The 24957-nt window shown below is 47.5% G+C and overlaps 3 protein-coding genes across 4 annotated transcripts in view; all 3 read left to right on the top strand.

Annotated features, from left to right (window-relative positions):
- The window catches only part of plekhg2 (pleckstrin homology domain containing, family G (with RhoGef domain) member 2), a 32909-nt gene extending 24313 nt beyond the window's left edge, over window positions 1-8596 (top strand). The window contains exons 7-19 of the mRNA XM_062385344.1: window positions 2536-2686; window positions 3280-3411; window positions 4054-4236; window positions 4356-4448; window positions 4594-4680; window positions 5304-5337; window positions 5410-5499; window positions 5608-5709; window positions 6579-6617; window positions 7242-7249; window positions 7484-7618; window positions 7836-7950; window positions 8409-8596. Coding sequence (XP_062241328.1) covers window positions 2536-2686; window positions 3280-3411; window positions 4054-4236; window positions 4356-4448; window positions 4594-4680; window positions 5304-5337; window positions 5410-5499; window positions 5608-5709; window positions 6579-6617; window positions 7242-7249; window positions 7484-7618; window positions 7836-7950; window positions 8409-8596 — 1357 coding nt within the window. The remainder of the gene's footprint in view (window positions 1-2535; window positions 2687-3279; window positions 3412-4053; window positions 4237-4355; window positions 4449-4593; window positions 4681-5303; window positions 5338-5409; window positions 5500-5607; window positions 5710-6578; window positions 6618-7241; window positions 7250-7483; window positions 7619-7835; window positions 7951-8408) is intronic.
- LOC133951800 (mucin-2-like) lies at window positions 7160-16816 on the top strand. The gene is made up of 6 exons (XM_062385976.1): window positions 7160-7618; window positions 7836-7964; window positions 8409-10344; window positions 10443-10854; window positions 10965-11741; window positions 12835-16816. The coding sequence occupies exons 3-6, from the start codon at window positions 8658-8660 to the stop codon at window positions 15473-15475; spliced, it is 5517 nt and encodes a 1838-aa protein (XP_062241960.1). The 5' UTR covers window positions 7160-7618; window positions 7836-7964; window positions 8409-8657; the 3' UTR covers window positions 15476-16816.
- Window positions 16817-18242: 1426 nt separating this feature from the next.
- Window positions 18243-24851, top strand: il15l (interleukin 15, like). Of its 2 annotated transcripts, none has more exons than XM_062385757.1 (5): window positions 18243-18587; window positions 19606-19650; window positions 20320-20457; window positions 23009-23121; window positions 23717-24851. In XM_062385757.1, exons 1-5 carry the CDS (start codon window positions 18339-18341, stop codon window positions 23748-23750), a joined length of 579 nt encoding a protein of 192 aa, XP_062241741.1. In that variant the 5' UTR covers window positions 18243-18338; the 3' UTR covers window positions 23751-24851. The 2 variants fall into 2 exon arrangements, with proteins under 2 accessions (XP_062241741.1, XP_062241740.1); XM_062385756.1 differs by having other exon boundaries at window positions 19603-19650.
- Window positions 24852-24957: the final 106 nt, after the last annotated feature.

Here is a 24957-nt window from a genome sequence, read left to right as displayed (position 1 = left end):
GCTCTGGGTGCTCAGCTCCTCTGTCTGGGACGCTGGAAACTAATGAGCTGCAGAATGAAGGGGGGGGGGGGGGTCGATGTGTTTTCAAGCCAACTTTAAAACTTATTGCACATGAAGGTGAACGTGTGTCCAGGAGGAAGAGGCTGCGCTCGATTAGATCCCAACTGGGGACGTAAAGTTTAGAAATGTCATCGTCAATCTCTTTTCTCTCCAAATGCATCATAAAAAAAAAATCTGAAGAAGTGATTCAAGTATCTCAGGATGAAAAGTAGAAGACGTGAGTTTCTGTGATCAGAATCATAATGTGACCTCCGTCCTCTGCTCCACCCTCACCTGACCTGGTTCCTCCAGAGAAAGCTGCTACACCACACGTACACGCTACAGGTCATGGTCCTCACATACATGTGCAGATGTCATTTGGACGATGGGGGGAGGGGAGGAGGTTCATGGTGTTGGAGAGGCGGTGCAGACTGAGCCCGGGGTCGTGCTCCTCTGATTGGTGGAGATGAATTCAGGCTCATGGGAGCAGCTGTAATGATCTACAACCTGAGAACCTGGAGGCAGAGACGGAACCTTCAGTCTGTGTCGTGCTCTGTGTGGGTTTTAAATACACAACATGCAGAGGAGACACCGTGAAAGCCTCCACTCTGCATGTCTGTGGGTTTACCTCCAGCACGATTGGATTCTGGTTTCTAGGAATGTCTCTGGTGTCTCTGCGTCCATCTGAGGCCGAGCCCTGTTTCCTTCAGATCACAGATCTCAGCCTCACCAGAGGTTCCACTGCTCGGATTCAGGAGATTTGCACTTCTTGCAACTCCTGAATCCATTTCTACTTCCTGCTCGAGGGGTCAGAACTCCTGCTGGCGCCCCCCAGAGGCCGTAAAGACCATTACAGTCACACTCTGAAAGTTTTAAAAAGAAGAAAACATATTCATTCTACGAGCCGTTCTATGAAGCAACACTTGATTCAGCTGGAGCCACATGTATGAGTTGGGTTAACGCCTGCTGGTGGACTAGCTGTCCATCTACCAACTCAGGAAGAAAAGATGCAACCGACATTTCCTCAGGCCGGGCACGAAGGCAGCTGACTCCGCCCCCTCTTTCATATTAACGGGTTTCTATTGGCTAGCACCCCCACCCACGTGGACATTGGCTCCGTTCTGCTCACGTGTCGTCACTCACATAATAAAATGCTCCACATCCTTATGATGACCCGGCTGCAGGTCCAGAGCTCCGTGGGCCAGAGGAAGAAGACCAGCCCAGAGCTGAGGCCAGCAGTCATGTGCCCTGAAGCCTCCTGGTTCAGAACACTCAGGTTTCTGAAGAGTTTCATGAACCTGCTGAACACATCAGTGGTTTGTCTGTAGAAGAGATCACAGCTGCTCCGAGTTCCTGGACTTGCTCCTGTGATTAATGTCTGTCCTGAGCACAGAGCCTCTTCTCTCCTTTCTCGTTCCATCGTTACCTTGACCTCCTTCTCTCCGTCTCCCCCCTGTTCTTCATCCCCCATGTTCAGACCTCCCCCTCTTTTCTGTCTCTCTGCTGGTGTCCAAGAATCTTTGGCATCACGCTGTGATAAATGTTTGTCAGCGGATTTAACAGCTGAAGAGTCTCCAGCATCTTTCACCACCTCCACAACCCCCCCCCTTTCCTCTGGTGTCTCCTCTTCCTTCATCATCTGGACAACTTGTCATCTTCCTCTTCAGCTACTTTTCTTCATGTTTTTGTCGAAGGACCCACAACAGTTGAGTCCTTCACGTCCAGCAATGATCTCACAGATGATCGTTTATAATCTATGTTTGTCCTCTGTTCCATCTCTCTCTCTTCCATCTCTGGTTTCTTGTTCTCTTCTCGTCCTCTTCGGTTCCTCCTCCTCAAATTGGGATGAACGTTCGCTCTGATCTCTTCGGTTCCTCTCGTTTGTCAACGCTCCAAACAGCTGGCGAGTCCTGTAGCTTCATCATCTCTCTTACTCTTCTTGCTCCTCCTTCATCATTGCTTCACCTCCTCTTAAATCCCTCCGTCCTCTGGGTCCTGATGAATGTTCGTCAGAGTCGTGGACTTCCGTCTCAGCTCATCATCTTCTCAACCTGCTCCAACGTCTTCCTCTGGTCCCTGTTTCTTATTAAATATTAAATGTCATTCTTTGTGTCGTGATAAATGTTCATCAACGGCTGAATGTGGTTCATTGTGTTCTCACTGGATCCTGGATCATGTTTGTTTTGTGTTGCCTTGCGTTGTGTGAACAAGAAAAGAAACAGAAAACAAATCCAGTCCAACAGAATCAAGTATTTCAGGATTCTCCTGGTTGAGTTTGAAGTGTTATTACTGGGAATGGTGACAGTGAGATTTTAAATATGAATCCTACTCATCTTTCATACAGAGGCCTCAGGGTCAGAAATGTGGGAGTGTGTGCACATGCTGGTGATTGTAATGTCTCTCTCTCTCTCTCTCTCTCTGTCTGCCTCTGTCTTTATGTCCCTCTGTCTCTGTGTCTCTGTTTCTGTCTCTGTCTCTCTGTCTGTCTCTCTGCAGCTCGGTGGCGGTGCTGAGGGACTGCATGAAAAACGAGAGTCTGGTTCGTTTCTTCCAGGAGAGACAGACGACTCTGAACCACTCGTTACCTCTGGAGACGTATCTGCTCAAACCAGTGCAGAGGATCCTCAAATACCACCTGCTCCTACAGGTAACATCTCAAATACCATCAAATACTACGAAATACTACCTCAAATACCATCAGAATCAGATATATCAGAAATCAGTATCAGAAATACTATCTCAAAAACCACCATATTTCCAGGTAGAGATAGGAACTCATTTACACACACACACACACACACACATACAAACACACACCTTTGCAGCTTTTCCCAATTAAGCTGTTGAGCTTATTCTCTGGTTCCAGTCCAAGCCCACTTCTGAGACAAGAGAGATGATGAAACACACACACACACACACACACAAACACACAAACACGGTGCTGCTCTGTCGACAGTGACCAGTTGAAACACTGGTCCAACATATGTGTCAGTGTTGAGCTGCTCTGTCACAGAGCGGCAGCTTGTTAGGTTCCTTGTGATGTTTCCTGGTGAGATAGAAACAGACTCCTCTGTTGGTCGATGTCGTGGAGTTTTACTCTAAATCAATATAAGTATAAAGTAAAATGATGAAGTGTGAGGTAGAAAATATATACAAATACATGACATGTAAAGAAATCTACAAAAAGGCAGTTTGAACAGGATAAAGTGATGTTCACGCTGAAGCCTCTTGTGTCCTCAGGAGCTCTCGAAGCACTTTGATAAGAGCGTCCCCGGGTACGAGGTCGTGGAGGACGCCATCATCACCATGACCGCGGTCGCCTGGTACATCAACGACATGAAGAGGAAACAGGAACACGCAATCCGGCTGCAGGTACACACAATCACTGTGTAGCTGCTGCTGCATCCTCGTGTGTGTGTGTGTGTGAGAACAGACCTGTGCAGACAAACAGAGGTCATCACCATTCTTATACTGGTCTCTAACTGGGAGTGGTCATTACGTGTCTCTACACGTCCCCTCCTTCTCGTAGATCCCAGTTAACTACACTCCTGTTATTTATAGAGCAGAGAAGTCGAGGTCGGACGTTTAGTGACAGAGTTCAGTTGCTGTTGGCTGCAGGTGACCTTTAACCTCCGAAGGTTCACGGAGCAGGAAGAGCCCGAGCGTTGACCTCTGACCTCTCAGCAGCAGTAGGACATCAGAGGGTGAAAGGTTCAAACCAGATGTTTGTTTCCTGTCAGGACCAGGGCCTCCTCTTCAGGTTCATGAGGAGTTTGAAAGTCACCACGTTGGAATTAGACAAAGTTTGTGTAGAGACTCGAGTTGTGTTGAACCGCCCTGGTCCCTGACGGAGAGGTGGTGGTCAGAGAGACGACAGAGTGTGATGTCATGAAACTGTTGGTGATGTCACACTGCGGGATGATGTCATGGAGGAGGTTCAGACCCAGCAGCTGGAGTGAAGAACATGTGATGATACGTACAGAGAGTCCGCTCTGACCTTTCACCTCCTCACAGGAAATCGAGTCCTTGCTGGTGAACTGGAACGGGCCGGACCTCGGCGGGTTTGGAGAGCTGGTTCTGGAGGGTTCCTTCAAGGTCCTGAGAGTGAAGAAAGAACGAGCGTTCTTCCTGTTCGATAAGATGCTGCTGATCGCCAAGAAGAGGCTGGAGCATTTTGTCTATAGCACACACATATTTGTAAGTTTGTCCAGATGAGATCCTGGTTCACTGTCAGAAAGCTGAAGAATGATCTGGTTCTCGTTCTTCACGGGGACGTGTGGCTGATCTTCTGGTTCACGCTGCTCTCTGTGCTGCAGTGTTGTAACCTGCTGCTGGTGGAGACGCTGAAGGACTCGCTGTGTTTCAAAGTGTCGGACCAGACCATTCCCAAACTGCAGCACGTCGTCCAGGTGAGAAGCCAGAAGCCACAGGAAGAGGAACCACTCTCTCATCTAATATCAAATATCAATATGAGGACATGTTATGAATGTTCCATTGTTCCCTCCTGTTCCTCAAGTGACCCGTTAAATATGATTTCTATGTGACGTTCTGCAGACGAAGAACCAGGAGGAGAAACGACTGTGGGTTCACTACCTCAAGAGACTGATCGTGGAAAACCATCCGGCTTCACTCCCACAGAAGGTGAGAGGAGGATGAGGAGGGTGAGAGGGTGAGGAGGGTGAGGAGGGTGAGAGGGTCAGGAGGTGGAGTGGATGAGGAGGGAGAGGAGGGTGAGAGACTGGGGGGGTGAGAGGATGAGGAGGGTGAGGAGGGAGAGAGGATGAGGAGGGAGAGAGGATGAGGAGGGTGAGGAGGGAGAGGGGGTCAGGAGATGGAGGAGATGAGGAGGGTGAGAGGATGAGAGGGTGAGAGGGTGAGAGGAAGAGGAGGGAGAGAAGGGAGAGGGGGTCAGGAGATGGAGGAGATGAGGAGGGAGAGGAGGGTGAGAGGGTGAGAGGATGAGGATGGTGAGGGTGAGAGTGTCAGGAGGATGAGGAGGAAGAGAAGATTGAAGATGAGAGGTTGAGAGGATGAGAGGATGAGGAGGGTGAGAGGGTGAGGAGATGGGGGGGGGTTCTGATGAAGGACATGAGGTCGTTCATCTAGATGAGTCCTTGTCAAGCAGCTGATGAAGCAGCAGCACTAGTTTGGTGTTTGCTGCCCCCTGCTGGTCGTTCACACGAACTGCATGCAGACAACAGAGTTACAAACAGTTTTTAATTCTCAGCTGAACTTTTACTGATGTGTTGTGTATTTTTGTTCAGGCGAGACAAGTCCTGGGAGACAACTTCTGTCAATGTGAGTACACACAAACACAGATAAACACACACATATTAACACACATAGATGACATCACTTCCTGTGTTTCAGCGCCTCACTTTGAACAGGACCTGAAGAAGTCCTGCGCCTCGCCACGGCCGGACGACGTCCACGGATTCCACAGAGGACGACGCCAATCAGGTCAGGGTCAGTGTCTGTCTTCATGGGACAAACATGTGTGTGTTGGTTTTACACACTGCAGAGTTTCAGTGTTTGAATCTAGAGGCTCCGCTCTGTTTGTCCCTCCAGAGCCTCCAGAGCTGCTGACCTACACACCCGAGAAGTCCAGGAAGAGTCTGCCACTGCTGCTGGACGGAAACCTGCCCTACAGACGCACCAGGAGACAGTCAGGTAGACAGACACACCTGAGGACAGTCAGGGAGACAGACACACCTGAGGACAGACAGGGAGACAGACACACCTGAGGACAGTCAGGGAGACAGACACACCTGAGGACAGTCAGGGAGACAGACACACCTGGAGACAGACAGGGAGACAGACACACCTGAGGACAGACAGGGAGACAGACACACCTGAGGACAGACAGGGAGACAGACACACCTGAGGACAGTCAGGTAGACAGACACACCTGAGGACAGACAGGGAGACAGACACACCTGGGGACAGACAGGGAGACAGACACACCTGAGGACAGACAGGGAGACAGACACACCTGGAGACAGACAGGGAGACAGACACACCTGAGGACAGTCAGGGAGACAGACACACCTGGGGACAGACAGGGAGACAGACACACCTGAGGACAGTCAGGGAGACAGACACACCTGGGGACAGACAGGGAGACAGACACCTGGGGACAGACAGGGAGACAGACACACCTGAGGACAGACAGGGAGACAGACGCACCAGGAGACAGTCAGGTAGACAGACACACCTGAGGACAGACAGGGAGACAGACACACCTGAGGACAGACAGGGAGACAGACACACCTGAGGACAGTCAGGGAGACAGACACACCTGAGGACAGACAGGGAGACAGACACACCTGAGGACAGACAGGGAGACAGACGCACCAGGAGACAGTCAGGTAGACAGACACACCTGGAGACAGACAGGGAGACAGACACACCTGGGGACAGACAGGGAGACAGACACACCTGGGGACAGTCAGGGAGACAGACACACCTGGGGACAAACAGGGAGACAGACCCTGTTTTGACAGTCAGGGAGTAATAATCTGTCTGTCCTTCTCTTTCAGCTCCGGCTAAAGACATTGAAGCTGTGTTTCATCCCAACGGTGAGAACGTCTCTGTGTCAAAAGTTAAAGGTTCCAAGTGTAGGATTTAGTGACATCTAGTGGTGAAGTGTCATGTTGCCCCCCCGTCCTGATGTAAATATAAAGTATATAAATATATAGTATATAAATATAAAGTATATAGATATAAAGTATATAAATATAAAGTATATAGATATAAAGTATATAGATATAAAGTATATAAATATAAAGTATATAAATATAAAGTATATAGATATAAAGTATATAAATATAAAGTATATAAATATAAAGTATATAGATATAAAGTATATAAATATAAAGTATATAAATATAAAGTATATAGATATAAAGTATATAAATATAAAGTATATAGATATAAAAGGCCTTTTCTAGAGTCAAGAAAACAACAATTTGTACAATTTGAATGAAACAAACAGTGAAAACATCACTAGGATTATTTTATATTTGATTATGTCTGAACAGTTAATGCAGAGTTTTGATTTTGACTTCTTCTTCCTCCTCTTCTTCTTCTTCTTCTTCTTCTTCTTCTTCTTCTTCTTCTTCTTCTTCTTCTTCTTCTTCTTCTTCTTCTTCTTCTTCTACCTCGCTGACCATCGACTCCTTCACGCCTGGGGACTCCTACAGCCTTGAAGGTAAGTTCTCAGGTGAACGCTCCAGTGAAGATCCAGCAGGATTCTGTCCACTGCACAAAGTGTTGTGTCGTTATCTGATGAACAACTGGATTTAACTGGACTTATAAACGCACTCACACAAACGTATAAACACAAACACGCATGTAAACACGCACTAAGCCGAGAAGAGAGTCATTTCTTGTAATATCACAACACAAGGATCTACACACTGACTGGTGTGGTGGTGTCTTGCAGCCGGCCGGCAGCGAGGGCGAGCTGAGCCAGGCCGACGCTCGGGGCTCGGCCGGCAGCAGCAGCACGCTGGCTTCCTCTGTCATCGAGGTGGAGGCTGAACTGTCAGAACAGCTGCCACGTAAAAACAAGGAAAAGGTATTTTACTGTGACCTGATGAGGGAATAACATCTATAGGGTCGAATCTCTGGGTTTAAGCATCACAATTTCTATTCTACAGAATTTAATCTTTAAATAGGACTTTTGAAAAATACTCAGCCTGTAAATTGTTTTGGTTTAAACATGGAAAGAAGTTCAATGACTCAGTTTTAACACACAACAAATTCCATCTTTACTGTTTTGTTGTGATGATCAGGAAGAGGAAGAAGAGGAGTTGACGTCACTTATTGCTGCTCCTACTCTGTCCATCACCGAGGAGATCCTGGAGTTCATCAACCAGAGCAGAGCCAGGGAGGGACTCGCCTCCATTCGCACTGACACAACGGTACAAAGCCACTTTAAACTATATCTTACATAAGAGACTAAAAATCTGTTTGCCTTCAACAAGATTTGTAATAGGACACAACTTAGAATCGATTTATTAATAAGCTAAGGTCCAGAAATGAAGCCAGCCATGTTGCACTGATGTCGTCATTTGGAGTTAATCTGTTTAGGCCTATTCACGCTCTCAACCAATCAGGAGTCATGCTCAGCTGTCAATCATCACATCTCAGCTTGTTTTTATATCATCAAATGACAGAAAATGTCTTTAACAAACATTTATTCAACATCTACTTCAATGTCCCATCTGCTGACTTGGAGGAGACAGGGTTTATAAACTAGTATAAACCGGTTTATAAGCTAAAGTAGTGCAGCCAGCCACCGGAGGGCGATGGAGATGCTCAGTTTATGAGACTCATTTTAAAACGCTCTCTTATTTCTCCTCCAGGAGCAGGTCCTGGAGGAGCTCAAGGAGAGTCCGACTCCAGCTTACCAGACCAACTTCACCTGCCCACTGCCCCCAGCCGCCTGCCCCTCCAGCCCAGTGCAGAGGACCTCAGGGCCGGAGGAGAGGGGAAGCCCAGTAGGGGAGGAGGACAGCGCCCTCCACAGTTTGACCGGGGGCTCTGCGGATGAAATTAGACTTGAAAATAAGACTGAGCTCAAAGAAATTCCAGATGCCCCAAGTGAAGTTGAAATGGTAGTGGAGGCAGATGAAGAGAAACAAGGAGAAGGTTTAGAAACAGTCAAAGATGAGAATAAAGCTTTGGATGAGGAGGAGGATGTCAGCCCTGCTCCAGGATCTGATCTTCATCCCTCCGCCTCAGCAGAAGAAAAGAGAGAGAGCGGATGCAGCTGTAACTCACCCACTGAGGAGGCAAAGAACGAGGTCACAACCTCCTCGCAAAGTTCAGATCTCCTCCTTCAGCCCATCCAGAGATGTCAGCCGCCCACAAGAGGCTCCCACCTGACCAAACGAGACAAGAAGATCATCGAAAAGATCCGGAGTTACTACGAGGCAGCCGCCGAGGCCGAGGAGGAGTTGGCAGAGGAGGAAGAGGAGCAGGCAGAACGAGTGGCAACAAGAAGGCGGAACAGTTTCTCACAAATCCCATCCGGCTTGGTGAAGAAGTCTATATCACGCTTAGATGTGAGTGGACACCAGGGGGAGCCAGAGAGTGGACAATCCATGTCTGAAACGATCAATGGAGAGACTTATGGAGAGACGGATCCCTGTTTCATCAATGGTCCCACCTCGTCCCCAACTCCTATCTCAGCTGATGGAGAGGGTGATGGACAGGCAGATAAACCAATCAGCTCCCTGGATTCTGATGCAGACAGACCGATGGAGACACCAACCTCTACTGTGATGCAGGACCAGGAGACCCCAGACCAAGTTGGCGAGACTCTACAGCAGAACCATCCGGCTGGAGAAGAGAGTGAGGCACAGGACAAAAATGGAAATTTCTGCAGTGGACTGTTGGAAGAAGAAGATCTGTGGGATAAGCAGGAGGGAAAGACAAGTGTTGTGGCTACTGGGAAGCAAGATGGACATTCACTGCGAGGAGAAGGACCATCAGTTTCCAAACCAGACGAAACCACCTGTCCCGAAAACCAAGCTGTGATCAGCAGTTGTGAAAAAACTGTCTCGATAGAATCAAAAGAAGGCGGCGAAGAGCCATCTTCACCTTCACGTACAGAACAATGTCTGAAAACTGAGACCAGAGCTCAGTCCCACTGGAGCTCATCCAAACACAGAGAGCAGGCCAAGACCAGCAGAAACCTAGAGGGTCTTCCCAGTCAGATAAAAGTGTGTGGATGGTCCCGCCACTCCAGGATCGTCACCGCTAACCGGGCCTTGTTTGAGGGCATGGGATCGGATGTAGCCGGTTTGGGATTATTTGAGTCCAGTCCAGTGGCGGACTCCGTATTGATAGAAAACTCAGAGCGTATTCTGAGCAAGGTCCAAACACTGGCTAGTATGTACAGCGCCAAAGCCAGCACCATGAAGGTCCCGTTGCATCAGAAACGCGCCTTTGGGGTATGGAACCAATCATGGGGCTCAGGTACCCTGACTGGACACTCTACTCAGACCCACACTAGGAGCCAGCAACAGGTTCAATCCCAGACTCAAAAACAAATCCCAGCTCAGTGCAGGCAGCAACCGAAACACCAAATGGAAATCAATCAATCAGAAACCCAAACTGGAACCCATACCCAGTCTGCGACCAAAAATCTGAGCAACACCACAACACAATCGAGGGAACAGCCAACACATTTCCAAAACCAGACAAAGCTCTGCAGCCAGAACCAGACCATGAACATGGAGAACCAGAGGATGCAGGAAGAGAGAATGATGAGGAGAGCTCAGAGTCTGACAAATGGTAAAGTGGTCCTACGATTTATCAAAATATATCACCATCAGCCCGAGTGTGACACTGCTACATGGTTATTATAACCCTTGTTTTCTGTTCTCTTCTAGATTTCCAGGGGACGACGACCTCTGCCTGTCACCACCAGACACATGAATTCACCCTCTCCAGGCCCAGGGACTTTATCTTCGCCTTGACCAGAGAAAGAGACTCTCGGTTGGGCGTCAACTGTCCGACTTCCACCTCCCCTGAGGAAAATCAATCCACTGGACTAAGAGATCAATCATCCAGTCAAGCCCAAGAGGCTTCTCCAGGATCCAGACAGCGCCTCAGTGCACAACCTGAGGATCAGAGCCCTTCTTTCTGCTGCTCTGCCCCGAACAACCCCTTGACTTCCACCAGGACCTTGGATTGTAGCGTCACCGAATTCAGGGGCCTCTCTGCTCCCCCAGGAAGAGGAGGAGCCCTGGATCAAAACAGAGAGTTTCAAACAGATACTGAAGTGAGGGACAGAAAAGACGGGTGAGTGGATAATATTTTATGGATAAATAGCTCGATGATGTGACAATGAAACTGTGATCAGAGCAACAGAACCTGTGTCACTGTTTCATTCCCCTTGTGGTTTTCTGCAGGTTGGAGCAGAGTGCTGGACACCCTGGTTACTCCATCAGAGAAGACTCAACATTTGTAAACATCATGACAGCACACAAATATTATCAGGACACACCAGCGACTCAAGATAACGAAACACCAGAATGCAAAGTCCCCACAGGGCGTTCAGACACCGAGGATGTGCCGAGTCTTCATACCGGGCCTGAACACTTGGTTTGCACAAAGATCATGGACAGAGAGGCATCGCCAGGGGAGCCGGTCCTCGGAGTAGCATCTGCTCAGAGCCTGTCTCCTGCAGAGGACCAGGGCTCCATGGTGCCTCACCTAGGACAGCAGCCCACCCCTCAGGAGGAACAGTACACTTCACCGGGGACCTCTGGGGCGCCAAAGATAGATGAGCTGCCAAGCAATCAGATGAAACCAAATGAGACAAATAATACTTTAAATTCTTCATCACAAAGCAGGAAGATTCTACAGGGGTCAACGCTGATCTTTTCAGAAGAGCCGGCTTGCAGCCGAGCCTCAAGAGAACTCGTTGTTCCAGCTCCTCTGCGTCAGCCTTTGCACTTAACCTTTGACCCCTCTGTGGCTTCTAGTCATGCATTCCCAGAAACCCAAGAGGATCTCAAAGCAGGAGCAGGAGCAGCACCGAGGCCATGGCGCTCTCCATCAGTGCCGTCTACAGACTGTATACCAACCTTCACCAGCCAGAGGGCACCAGACTTACCCACCACTGTGGGTGCACAGGCTCAGTCTAACTCCTGGAGTGTCAGTAGCAACACTCCATGTGAATACAGGTATGTTTATAGCAGGTTCAATCATAAAACGTTTGAAGAGAAAGTGGCCTGTGACCTACAGATTCAAATTAATCAATAACTTCTACTATCAGTTAGAGCAGAATAGTTTTTTTAATTACACAACCACAGAAAACTGATCCTAGCACTAAAGTGCTGAGCTGTCTTCTTCAGCTCATTATCTGATTAATGGTGTTTAAAGGTGTAATGACGTTCAGATCAGGCTGTTATCTACATGTGTTCTGGATTAAATCAAACTTTCTTGTGTAACGGGAGTTCAAAGTTTATTTATCCAAGCCATGGTGTCTGCAGTACAATCAATCAAACATAATTATGAACTAAACACATCAATGAATATCCTCAACAAAATGAAATACTATAAAATATCTAAAATGGATACTAATAAGGAACTCAAATTAGCACATTAATCAAAGATAGTGCAGATAAATAATGATGAATACAACATTCTGTGTTCCATGGCAGGAAGTCAGAGGCTCGGGTGTGTGGAGGCCTTATGGCTGAAATTCACCTGTGCCCAGTTTGCTGTCTTGGTCTGGTAGAACCGTTTGTGTCCACCAGGAGCCGCCATTTACACGGCTCAAGAGAATTCACAACAGAAAGTTGAATCCAGGTCAAGCGTGGCCGAGGACTTTGTTGAGGGGGTGTGAGAAGAGTCAGCTGGGAATTTGCCTTCAGACTTATCTCTGGTTGTGTGTGTCTGTTACACTCTTTGTGTTGTTCTTTGTTTTAATATAAAAAAATGATGAGGTATTAAGAGTTATAAGATGTAATAAACATAGATTTCATGATTTTTCAAAACCAATGAAGCTGACGTCAGAGGACAGTGTTACTCCAAGTGGAGCCACGCCCTCTCTGAGCTCAAAATGTAAATACACTGAGAACTCTCTGTTTAGAATGTCAGACATTTCAGATTTGCTGTGTGGTGCCCCTGGTACAGAGCAAAGGGAAATAGTTCCCACATGATATCTACCCCATGAGTTTACCCTTGTATCACTTGGTAGGTCAAGTTCCTGGCTTGAAAGGAGAGATCATTGCACTCCTTTCATTTTGATCTGTGCTTCTCTGTCCCCTCCAGGGAACAACACCAGCAGGACCTCACTCGTCCACCGTCCAGACCCTCCTCCGGGACAACCAGCCTGGTGGAGCGACCCAACCAAGCCATCGCTACCCATACCTATGACACAGAGCTCTCCACAGCCCCTTCAGCCTTCAGACCTAGATTCAGACCCTCCTCTCCTTCTCCTGTTAGAAACTGCCCCACCTCCTCTTCTGCTGTGCGAGCTCCTCCTTGCTCCTCAACATTCAGGGTCGTTCCAGCACCTTCTCCAACCAGTGTCTCTGTAGATGGCTTCACCTCCCCGAACATGTTCTCCGACGCCCTTTCCTGTTTATCCCCTACTCCCTCTTCTGGCAGGGTTTCCTCCACAAGAGTCCCACCTGCCTCATCTCCAGCACCAACTGCTTTCACCTCCTCCTCCTCTTCCTCTTCTTCTTCTTCTTCTTCTTCTTCAGGGAGGTCTTCATTAGTAAGAGCAGGCCTTCCTTCCTCCCCTACATCGTCCTCTTCCCTCTGCTCCTCCCCCATTGCTTCCTCCTCTACATTTACCAGGTCATTAGCGGCCTCCTGCATCAGTCAGTCTATAAGTCAGAGTATGGCAAAGAAGAACACTGTCCGGCAACAAGCCCCACCCATGAAGTCAGTAAATCAAAGGCCCTCCTCCACTCCATCCTTACCCTCTGCTCATCTACGACAGCGTTCCCCTTCTCCTGGACTCCCTCCCAGTCATCAAGGTTCCAGTACACCTGCTTATGTCAAACCAGGGTGCAACAAGGATGGGTACCAGCATCCAAGATGTCCACCGTCCTCTCTCCAGTCCTCTTGTCCTTCTCTGTCCCCTCACTTGCCTCCTCATTCTCTCTCACACCAGTCTCCTTCCCCATCTACGAGTATGGTCCATTATCAATCTACCCACTCTTCTTCTACTTCCGTCCATCCTTCATTCCTTCAGTCACAAGTGGATTCACTGCAGAATGGAAACAACAACAATAACAACAAGTTAGCGGGTTTAACCACAGTGACCAGCAACCCAAGTTATACCAGCAGTGGCATTAGTGGTGCTGATAATAATGGGGGCTGGTCAGGAAGTCCACAGAAAGCTCCTTTAGCTAATCAGAGCACTAATTCCACAGTAATGCAACAAACACATGATTTTCTCTGGTCAGGGTCACACAACCGGGTAGCTCAGCCTTTTTCTGCATCTGAACCAAGCTCACGGGTTCAATCCCCATCTCCGACCCCAGCCCCTGCTCTGTTTACTCGGCTCTACTCCCCACCTCCTCAACATAACTACTCCTCCCCCATGGCAAACAAACCTCCTCACCCCCGGAGCACAAGAGCAGGGGGTACAAGTTACCATAATCCACTAGGCCTAACTTTAGAGCTACCCACATCCTCCTCATGTCTGAGCCCCCGTATACTTTCCCCACCACCTATTGGTGTGTCAGTGAATGTGTGGACTAATAATGTTGCAGCGCCTCAACCGAGAAACCCCAGATTTGCTTCTGCTTCTTCTCCTTCATCACCCTTGTCTTCCTCATCAATGTTCACTTCCTCACCAGTTCCACTACAAAGTTCCAGAGCCCCCTCCCCGTCTGGCCCCTGTCCCACTGGGCCCCGAATGACCTCCCAAACCCTCCGTAGATCTTTCTCCTCCAACTTGGCCGACAGACCTCCGAGCCCAGTGCGGAGCAGCTCCAGTGGACTGCGTCGCTCCTGGACTGAGAGCGGTCGCAGGTCCTTTGGTTTCGGTGGAAGTGAACGAGGGTCCTTTGACCAGCAGGAGTCCTGTCCACCTAGTCCAAGGAGTGGATGGTCCTCATACAACAGCTCACCACCCTGCCTCAGCCCCCAACCTGGGCTTCAATCCCCTCTTTCGCCCAGCAGACTTAGCCCAGGGAAGGGCACCCTTGGTGGGCAGCATTTTACCAGTGTGCCTTGGCCGGATGTCCAGGAGCTTTCGAGCAGATATAATGGGACTGATGACCTTGATATAAGTGACACTACCGCTACCATAACCTCCCCTCCTTCTCCTCTCTCTACATCCTCTCCTTCTGTCCTCTACTCTCCCACTCCATCAGATAGCCACAATGAATGGGGAGACCCAGAGCTGGAATACGGGAACTGTCGAAGCCAGCTCATCTGCGCCTACGTTTCCCGGCCCGCCCACGAACTAACCCTCTCCTCCTCATGCTTGGCCCTGTCCTCCTCAGGTATGACCTCCCCTCCACTGACCTCCCATCAATACCAAAGCTGCCCATCCCAAGTCAAACCACAACCTCAGGTCCAAATGGCCACTGAAGCCCGCCCTGCACCATCAAACCACTCCCCCTTGCTCCCAATCCACTCCCCCTTGCCACTGAATTCATCACCCTTATCTTTTGCCCACAAAACTGGGAACCTGAAGAGCAATTACGCCACCACAGTCAACCTTCAGATCGCTGGAAGTGGCCGAATAACCTCGTTCAGTACTGCCCAAGTTAGCCTGACCCAAACCCTACAGGGTGGAGCCGGAGCCGGAACCGGAACCGGGGCTGGAGCCGGAGCCGGGACTGGAGCTGGAGGAGGATCAGGTCCAGGGCAGATGTTGAGGAGAGTAAGCATCAATGGACATTCACTCATGCAATCCCCTCTTCCTCAGAATTATAAGAGGTTGTGAAAGGCCTTAAAAAAAAAAGATAATGGAAAGTAAAAAGAAATGACTCAATGTGTGCCCTGAACCGTAGAGAGGCAACTAAGCAACAAACATTGTTGTGTAACTGCTGGATTTATAGTCAGTGATCCAAACCAGAATTCACTGGCTGGACTGGAACCTTGAGCTTGAAACACTTCCCTAATCCATCATGGTGAAAAGGATCTTTCGAAAATAGCAAAGGTGCTTTGGGAGTCAGAACATCTGAGGGATCTACTGAGTGCTGAAGTTTGCATACCTTATCAGACAATCTTTCAGGAATTTGCATTCTGCCCAAACATGGTCTGTATTGTGCAATCTGGGACTTTGAGATGTAATCTTCTTGGACGAGCACCAAAACCCTGATAGCCTGGAGTGTGAAGAGTCTGTAGATGTGGAATCTGGATCAAGTTTCAAGCCTGTTCACAGCTCTGGACGTTTCCGTAGGGGCAATGACTTTCCACAGGGATTTCCATGTCATTATTCATTCTTTGTAAAATATATTAACATGTAATGAGATGAAGAACATTGAGTTTTAATCCAACACAGACACATCGAAGGTCCAGTCTCCAACCTGTGCTGTGTGCAATCATGGTGACTTGGTGTTTTATTAACTGTTCCTCTGTTTTTGTTTTATTTTATATTCTATTGAGCAAAATGTTATCTGAGGTCAGTGTGTACAATCAGTGATAACTCTGGTGATTATTATCTCTTCTTCTTAACCATTTTAATCATTCTTTTTATTTTATTGATTATTTATGAAGTTAGTCTTATTCTCTTTGGCACTTATTATCCTTAAAGTAATGTTGGTATTTTGCACATGTGTCCTCAGCTCCTGGGTGCATGCTTTCACCATTTGTGTGTGTGTGTGTGTGTGTGTGCATGTGTTTCTGTGCGTGTGTGTGTGTCTGTGAGTGAGAGTGTGTGTGTGAGAGAGTGTGCGTATGTGTATTTGTATAGATATCTTTGTAAGGACCATTCTAATTAGTTTTGAATGGTATGGTTAAGGGGTTCGGGAATGTTTTATTCCCATAAGGGTCCTCGCTAAGTACAAACTTGTGTGTGCATTTGTGTGTAAAATGACGTGTCTGCTGAGTTGTCCTCTAGCTTCAGACCAAGCTGAACCATGTGTGTGTGTTTTTAATGCTGCATATTGATGTACTCAGAAGTTCCATTGCTTCACTTTCTCCTGTCGTCACCGTGTTCGTCAGAAACCTTTCATCTTTGATTCACATGGTTTTCAAAAGCTGTAAAAGAAAGTCAACGAGGTGGAAATGAACAAACGTAGCAATAAACCAGTCGACAATTATGTACCATGCTCTTATAAAACAGCCTCAGGTTTTTGATTTGTGGGACGAGCCTGTGGAGTTCAGGAGGATCTATCAGCCGAAAATAAATATAATCGTCATAAAGATGTTTTCATTCACGTGGTAACAAGAAGCATTGCATTTTTCAAATGAACCCTTTAGTTTCAGGAGCGGCTCCTCTTCCTCAGAGTCTGCCATGTTACACCGCCATGTTTCTACAGGAGCCCAGAAAACACAATGTATAGAGAAGGTCTGTCACTTGTTTACCTGGAGGCCACTGTAGAAGGGGGGGGGGGGGGGGGGGTCAATCACATCAAATTCTCAAAACTGAACCTTGTACTTGATGCTACTTACTTGACGCTTAAGAAACTAAAGAAGGCAGTGTTTTATTCTTTGAATAACAAAAACATTGTGAAGTTTAAGGTCAGAGGGTGAGTGTCATCATGGTTACAAGGATGAATGTGTGTTTAGGGTTTTAAAATAAACAAACTTTACATTCGGTTTGAGACTCTAATGTTTTTGTCGTCTCATCGACCAGACCTCCACCAACAGTCTCCTTATGAAATCACATTCAGATTCAGTTCTGGACCGAATCACACACACTGAACAAAACATGTCGGATTCTTCTCATCAAGATTCATGAATTATTCTCAAATTCGTGACCTGATCCAGATTCACATCAAATTCAAAGAGTTTCAAGTCTTCTTCAAACAGCTGATGTTCATTTTGATCATTAAGAATCAAACAGACCATAAATAACCGGATGTATGGGGGGGGGGGGGGGGGGTAACGCAGTGTGATTGACAGCTAGTACTGTCAATCACACTGGGAGCATGTGTAGGTGGGTGTAACCTCGGGCTCTCAGACAGGCTCCACCCCTGCTGCTCCAAATATGGTTACTTCTGGTTTCCAAAAACCCAGATGGCGCTGAACAGGACGTGACAGGGAGGCTTCAGAGCAGCAGCTCACTGACCTACAGGGGGCGTCATGGTGGGCTGATGCTTGTTCAATGATGATACAACTGTCAGGGCTGCACAATGTGAATCTACGATCAGCAGCTACTGCACCAGCTTCTACAGAAATACAAATTTGCATGAGGTGCTGGTGCATATCTCCACAAAACAAGACCCAACCCATGGCCCTGACTCATCAGCGGTTATGAAGTCCATCAGTGTTGATAGATTGACAGAGTGAAGACAGGACTGTCAGTTATAATAGTTAAGTTGGATCCACCCACACACACACGCACACACACACACACGCACACACACACACATCCACACACACACGGTGAGCGTCCCGGTGATTTTTTGAGCTTTCACTTCCTGCACAACTTTGATAAGAGAACCTGACAGATAAGGAGGAGGAGGAGAAAAGAGGAGGTCCCTGAGAGAGAGTAAAAGGAGGATTGTAACAGAGGAGAGTCTGTCCATCCCTCCATTCTTCTTCTCACTCAACCTGAGAGAGGAGACCTTCTCCTGTTGCTCTGGACTTCACTGCTCTCGTCCACTTTGGGACCTTAAAGTCAAGCTTCACGTGTCTCTATGTGTTTTGATTTAACACATTCAGACCGGAAAAAGGCTTTTTTGTCCAAACTGCCCTCTGTTCTCCAGGCAGCAGATCTGGAGGCTGCTGCCTTGCTCGAGGGCCCCTCAGCAGTCACAGGGGGGCCAGCTCTCGGGATTCTGTGCTTTGTCAGTTTTCTCTCCCTGAAAACACAAGCAGCCCACAGACGCTGCACTAAGGACATCGTCACACGGGTCCAGACGCTCATCAACCAAGCCCCCGATGTGGTAGGTTCCTATTCACTCTGTCACAGTGAAACATTTCAAATGTCAGATCTGATCCTGCCCAGATTCATTATGAAAGAAGACAAGTTCATTTGTGTCGTACATGTCCACCACAAGGCTTTGATTTAAAGATCTTACCTTTCAATATCGATGACAACAATGAAACGTATTCATATGGCAGCTTTCAAAGCAGTGTCACAGGTGCTTAATGTTGAAAATGAAAGTAAACAATAAAAACAACAAAAGGCAGAAAGACAAATTGTAAAAGCAACACAAGACCATAAAAACACAGCACAAAAACATCTGCTTCTCTGGTTTGCTTTCGAACCAACATCAGGATCATGACAGACCAGGAGCCAGAGTAAAGGTCTCAGAACTTTCCTGGTGTTCTGATTTACTGTACATTACAGTCGCAAACATGACTCATGCTTTATTATATAACCACAGCTTTACAGCTGACAAATTATACAGCTCCATTTAAATGTTGTACAATCGATCTGTCCTCAGGAGAATGTGAACGAACACTTAAATACACATCAACACAAAGAGTAGTTTAGATCCTCTTTATATACAGTCACTGATCCTCTTAATATACAGTCACTGATCCTCTTTATATACAGTCACTGATCCTCTTAATATACAGTCACTAATCATCTGTATATACAGTCACTGATCATCTGTATATACAGTCACTGATCATCTTTATATAAAGTCACTGATCATCTTTATATACAGTCACTGATCATCTTTATATACAGTCACTGATCATCTTAATATACAGTCACTGATCATCTGTATATACAGTCACTGATCCTCTTTATATACAGTCACTGATCATCTGTATATACAGTCACTGATCATCTTTATATAAAGTCACTGATCATCTTTATATACAGTCACTGATCATCTTTATATAAAGTCACTGATCATCTTTATATACAGTCACTGATCCTCTTTATATACACTTGACCTTGTGTTTCTTGGGACTGTTGACATGCTCACGCTCTCTTGTCCTCAGAAGTTGTGGGACATTCGACTCTACACCCCAACCCCTGAAGATTCCCAGGTATGAACGTCCTTCGTCACTCTGCCCTCTACACCTCCTTTTTATCTCTTTTATTATTTACACTCTCACACACACGTAGATGAATTCCATTAGCTGAGCCTCTGCATTGCGGTGGTTTCTGTAAAAACAGGGAGACTGTGGAACATCTAGAGGTGTCTTCTCCTCGACTGGAGGTTTTATTTAACCCACTGCAGCAGTGGTTCAGAGGCACTGGGGGAGAACTTCTCCCGTTGGTTGTTTTTGGGCCTAAATACCACAAAAGAAACCGAGCAACACTAGTCCTGGTTAACTTCCTGTTTGAAACACTAGTCCTGGTTAACTTCCTGTTTGAAACACTAGTCCTGGTTAACTTCCTGTTTGAAACACTAGTCCTGGTTAACTTCCTGTTTGAAACACTAGTCCTGGTTAACTTCCTGTTTGAAACACTAGTCCTGGTTAACTTCCTGTTTAAAACACTAAACCTGGTTGACTTCAAGTTTGGCTGAACTAGCCACATGGTGAAGTGTTTTAAAGGTTTGGTAGCAGCTCACCTGAGACATGTAGGTTCCTTTGTATAAATGATCTGACTGAACTGTTTTTATTTGTTTCTGCTGTATTGGAGAGATGAAAAAAATCATGATTTAAATGAAAGATTGTTAAAAACTCTCTCTCTCTTTCTCTCTCCAACAGAAATGCCCCAGCTCGACCTTGAAGTGTTATGCTGAGGAAATCAAAGTCCTCTGTGTCGAGTTGAAAAGTGTTGGAGTCCAAACTGAAAAGCTCCAACTTAACGCCAAGCTGGAAAAACTGGCAATGTTTTTTAACCAGGTAGTCTAACATGTTGTTTTTATCCAGACAGACTCACATCAGTGCATCAACCATGAGGGAACAAACCCAGAGAATCAAGAAATCACAATTTCTTCAAAAGAAGCAAAACTACAAAGTGCAATAAGTACAAGACATGATAGAGCTGACAACTGTTAGTTTAAACTTTGAGATGTGTCGTTAGTCTGGAGGAAGATGTGTGGACTTCCTGTCCTGATGTCCATGTGGAGCCGGGACAGGAAGCAGTCCAGATGTTGTTGAGTGACAGCTGTGCCTCACAGTGAGGGAGCAGCTGATTGGCCGATGCAGAGCGGAGTGGACGGGTTGTGAGGTTTGACCAGGTCCTGGATGTAGACTGGACCCGATCCGCTCACAGCACGGTACCAAGTACTAGTGTCTTCAAGCGGATGCAGCCACTGGTAACCAGTGAAGGGAGCGGAGGAGTGTGAGTGACTTTGGGTTAAAGACCAGTTGAGCTGCTGGTTTCTGGATGAGCTGCAGAGGTCGGATAGCAGCAGCAGGTAGACCTGCCAGGAGGGAGGGGCAGTAGTCTGGGTGTGAGATGACTAGAACCTGGACCAGATCCTGGAACAACAGCTTGGACCAGAACCTGGACCAGATCCTGGACAAGAGTTTGGACCAGAACCTGGACCAGATCCTAGACCAGAGTTTGGACCAGAACCTGGACCAGAGCTTAGACCAGAACCTGGACCAGAGCTTAGACCAGAGTTTGGACTAGAACCTAGACCAGAGCTTAGACCAGAGCCTGGACCAGAACCTGCACCAGGAAGCCTTTCCCTGGAAGGACACGAACGGTCAGGTGATATCTTCAGGCTTCTTGTGCCGCGTTCTGACTTCCAAGAACAAACGTGTGTGATCATGAGAAGCTGATAAGAAGAAACACCCTGAAGTTATTCCCCGGTCCTGCCGTTTGGCTGAAGCCCAGGAAGCAGGAAACTGATCCACATTTCTAATGAAGTTTTTCTCTTTTAGTTTAATTTCAGTTAAGTTTTGTGTTTGAGGGTTGATGTCTCAATAAAAGGACATCGCTGTCCTCTTCCCCCCACCCCTGTCTCCCAATCAAGTTCTGACCTTGGTAAGCTCCGCCCGCCTGCCCACCTGCCGCCTTGACCCCACCCCTCTCACATTCTCCAGTCTATCGCTCATCACCTTCTTCTTTTTCTCACCCATCTTATCAACACTTCCCTGTCCACTGGCTGTTTCCCTAACTCTCTCCTGGAGAACCCCCCCCCCCCCCCCCCCGACCCGTCTGCAGTAAATAACTACAGACCTGTCTCTCTTCTTCCCTTTGTTTCCAAAACTCTAGAGCGAGCGATCTTTATTCAGCTCTCCTCCTATCTCCACCAGAACAAGCTTCTTGACCCTCACCAGTCTGGTTTCAAGGTCACTCAACTGAGACTGCCCTCCTTGCTGTCTCTCAGCAGCTTCACAATGCTGGAGCAGCCTCTCTCTCCTCTGTCCTCATCCTTCTAGACCTCTCTGCTGCATTCGACACAGTGGACCACCAGATCCTTATTTCCTCCCTTCAGGACCTCGGTGTCTCAGGCTCTGCTCTCTCCCTGCTGTCTCCCTACCTCAACGACCACACTTACCTAGTAACTTGGAGAGGATCTGTGTCTGAACCTTGTCCTCTCACTACTGAGGTCCCTCAAGGTTCTGTCCTTGGTCCCCTCCTCTTCTCTTTGTACACCAACTCCCTCGGCTCTGTCATTCACTCACATGGCTTTTCCTACCATAGCTATGCTGATGACACCCAACTAATCCTGTCTCTTCCCCGATCTGAAACACAGGTAGCAGCACGAATCACTGCCTGTCTGACCGACATCTCTCAGTGGATGTCTCAACACCACCTGAAGATCAACCTTGACAAGACTGAACTACTGTTACTGCTTAACTTTGACAACTCCGTGTTAACCCCCACTCAGACTGCTAGGAACCTGGGCGTAACACTCGACAGCCAGCTCTCCCTTACTGCCAACATTACTGCAACAACACATTCCTGTAGATTCATGGTCCACAACATCAGGAGGACAAGCCCCCTTCTCACTCAGAGGGCGTTGCAGGTTCTGGTCCAGGCTCTGATCCAGGTTCTGGTCCTGGTCAAACGTTACACCCCAGCTCGCTCACTGCGCTCTGCTTCAGCCAATCAGCTTGTTGCTCCCTCACTGATAAACACTCATCAACATCACGACTGTTTCCTGTCCTGGCTGCTGATTGGTGGAGCCAGCGCCACATCGACATCCGGACATCACAAAGTTTAAACATCTTCCACCGCAAACTAAAAACTCACCTCTTCCGACTTCACCTTGAATAACACTTTGAATCAACACTTTAGTAGCACTTAAATGTCTCTTACTTATAGCACTTTTTAGTTTTGCTTTATTTTGAAAGTTTATCTTGATTCTTGTTGTTCTGGGTTTGTTCCCTCGGGGTTGATGCACGTATTGTGAGTCGTTTTGGATAAAAGCGTCAGCTAAATGAAATGTAACACTGAAAACCAACCACTCTGCTAACAGCTGTTTCTCTTCCACAGACGGAGGTCGCCTGTCGTCAGTGTGAAATCTTCACGAAACAAAACGCAACAATGTTCCTGGGTAATCTGATGTCTGCTCTCCAGATGATGAACCAGCAGTTCTGTGAACAGAGGTCAGAGTTCCAAGAATAAAGAGACGCCATTAACATGAGCTCGAATAAAGTGTGGTATGAAGAACGTCTGAGCATCTGGTTTTTAATGTGTGTGCACGTTGTTTTGAGTGTGCATGTGTGTGTAGGTGCACGTTGTTTTCAGTGTGCATGTGTGTGCACATTGTTTTCAGTGTGCATGTGTGTGTAAGTGCACGTTGTTTTCAGTGTGCATGTGTGTGTTTAAGTGCACGTTGTTTTAAGTGTGCATTTGTGTGTAGGTGCACGTTGTTTTCAGTGTGCATGTGTGTGCACGTTGTTTTCAGTGTGCATGTGTGTGTGTGTATGTGCACGTTGTTTTCAGTGTGCATGTGTGTGTGTAAGTGCACGTTGTTTTCAGTGTGCATGTGTGTGTTTAAGTGCACGTTGTTTTCAGTGTGCATGTGTGTGTGTGTAAGTGCACGTTGTTTTCAGTGTGCATGTGTGTGTGTATAGGTGCACGTTGTTTTCAGTGTGCATGTGTGTGTGTGTAGGTGCACGTTGTTTTCAGTGTGCATGTGCAGTGCATCCGGAAAGTATTCACAGCACCTAACTTTCTCCACATTTTGTTATGTTACAGCCTTTTTCCCAAATGGATTAAAGTCTACACATAACAAGGAGACCACAATGAGACCTGGGAGATGGATGGTATCGAGGAACAGATCTGGGGAAACGTTCAGGAACGTTTCTGCAGCACTGAAGGTCCGAATGAGCACAGTGGCCTCATCATCGTTAACGGAGAAGTTTGGAACCACCAGGACTCTTCCTAGAGCCGGCCGTCTGGCCAAACTGAGGGATCGGGGGGGAAGGGCCTTAGCCAGGGAGGTGACCAAGAACCCGATGGTCCTCTGAAAGAGCTCCAGTGTTGCACTGTGATGAGAGGAGAACCTTCTAGAAGGACAACCATCTCTGCAGCACTCCACCGATCAGGCCTGTCTGGAGTGGCCAGACGGAAGCCACTCCTCAGTGAAAGGCTCCTGAAGGACTGTGACCATGAGAAACCAAACTCTCTGGTCTGATGAAACAAAGATGAACTCTTTGGCCTGAATGCCAAGCGTCATGTCTGGAGGAAACTAGGCACCGCTCATCACCTGGCCACCACCATCCAGCGAGGCCTGGTGGTGGCAGCATCATGCTGTGGGAGGTTTTTCAGAGGCAGGAACTGGGAGACTAATCAGGATCGAGGGGAAGATGAATGCAGCAATGCACAGAGACATCCTGGATGAAAACCTGCTCCAGAGCGCTCTGGACCTCAGACTGGGGCGAGGGTTCATCTCCCAACAGGACAACGACCCCAAGCACACAGCCAAGATAACAAAGGAGTGGCTTCGGGACCAATCTGTGAATGTCCTTGAGTGGCCAAGACGTGAACCCGACTGATCATCTCTGGAGGGATCTGGAAAAGGCTGTGCACCGCCGCTCCCCATCCAAACTGATGGAGCTGGAGAGGTCCTGCAGGAAGGATGGAGACACGGCCCAGGAAGAGGCTGTAGCATCAGACTCAATAAGACTTGAGGCTGAAGCTGCTGCCAAAGGAGCTTCAACAAAGTGTTAAGCAAAGGCTGTGAATACTTATGTACATGTTATATTTCATTGTTTAGTTTTAATAAATTTGCAAAAGTTTAAACAAACTTTTTCACTTTGTTATTATGGGGTATCGTGTGTCGAGTTTTAAAGAAACTTAACGTAGTTTTCAGTGTGCACGTTGTTTTAAGTATGCATGTGTGTGCACGTTGATTTTTCGATGTGTTGACCTCGTGCCTTGTTGGTGAGTGGAGCGGACCGACTGGAGCCCTTGTGATTTATAACTGACCTGGAAAC

The sequence above is a fragment of the Platichthys flesus genome, chromosome 4, assembly GCF_949316205.1.
Source record: "Platichthys flesus chromosome 4, fPlaFle2.1, whole genome shotgun sequence".
In the NCBI taxonomy this organism is placed as follows: Eukaryota; Metazoa; Chordata; class Actinopteri; order Pleuronectiformes; family Pleuronectidae; genus Platichthys; species Platichthys flesus.
This window is presented reverse-complemented; position numbering and strand designations above follow the sequence as displayed.

What these genes read in the sequence shown, in the direction of transcription:
- il15l (XM_062385756.1), top strand. Translation starts at nt 18,339, where the DNA reads ATGTGTTTTGATTTAACACATTCAGACCGGAAAAAGGCTTTTTTGTCC. An exon ending in TCAACCAAGCCCCCGATGTG is followed by an intron (nt 18,588 to 19,602) that starts GTAGGTTCCTAT and finishes TCTTGTCCTCAG; the next exon opens with AAGTTGTGGGACATTCGACT. An exon ending in TGGCAATGTTTTTTAACCAG is followed by an intron (nt 20,458 to 23,008) that starts GTAGTCTAACAT and finishes TCTCTTCCACAG; the next exon opens with ACGGAGGTCGCCTGTCGTCA.
- LOC133951800 (XM_062385976.1), top strand. Translation starts at nt 8,658, where the DNA reads ATGGTAGTGGAGGCAGATGAAGAGAAACAAGGAGAAGGTTTAGAAACA. An exon ending in GTGAGGGACAGAAAAGACGG is followed by an intron (nt 10,855 to 10,964) that starts GTGAGTGGATAA and finishes GGTTTTCTGCAG; the next exon opens with GTTGGAGCAGAGTGCTGGAC. An exon ending in AACACTCCATGTGAATACAG is followed by an intron (nt 11,742 to 12,834) that starts GTATGTTTATAG and finishes TGTCCCCTCCAG; the next exon opens with GGAACAACACCAGCAGGACC.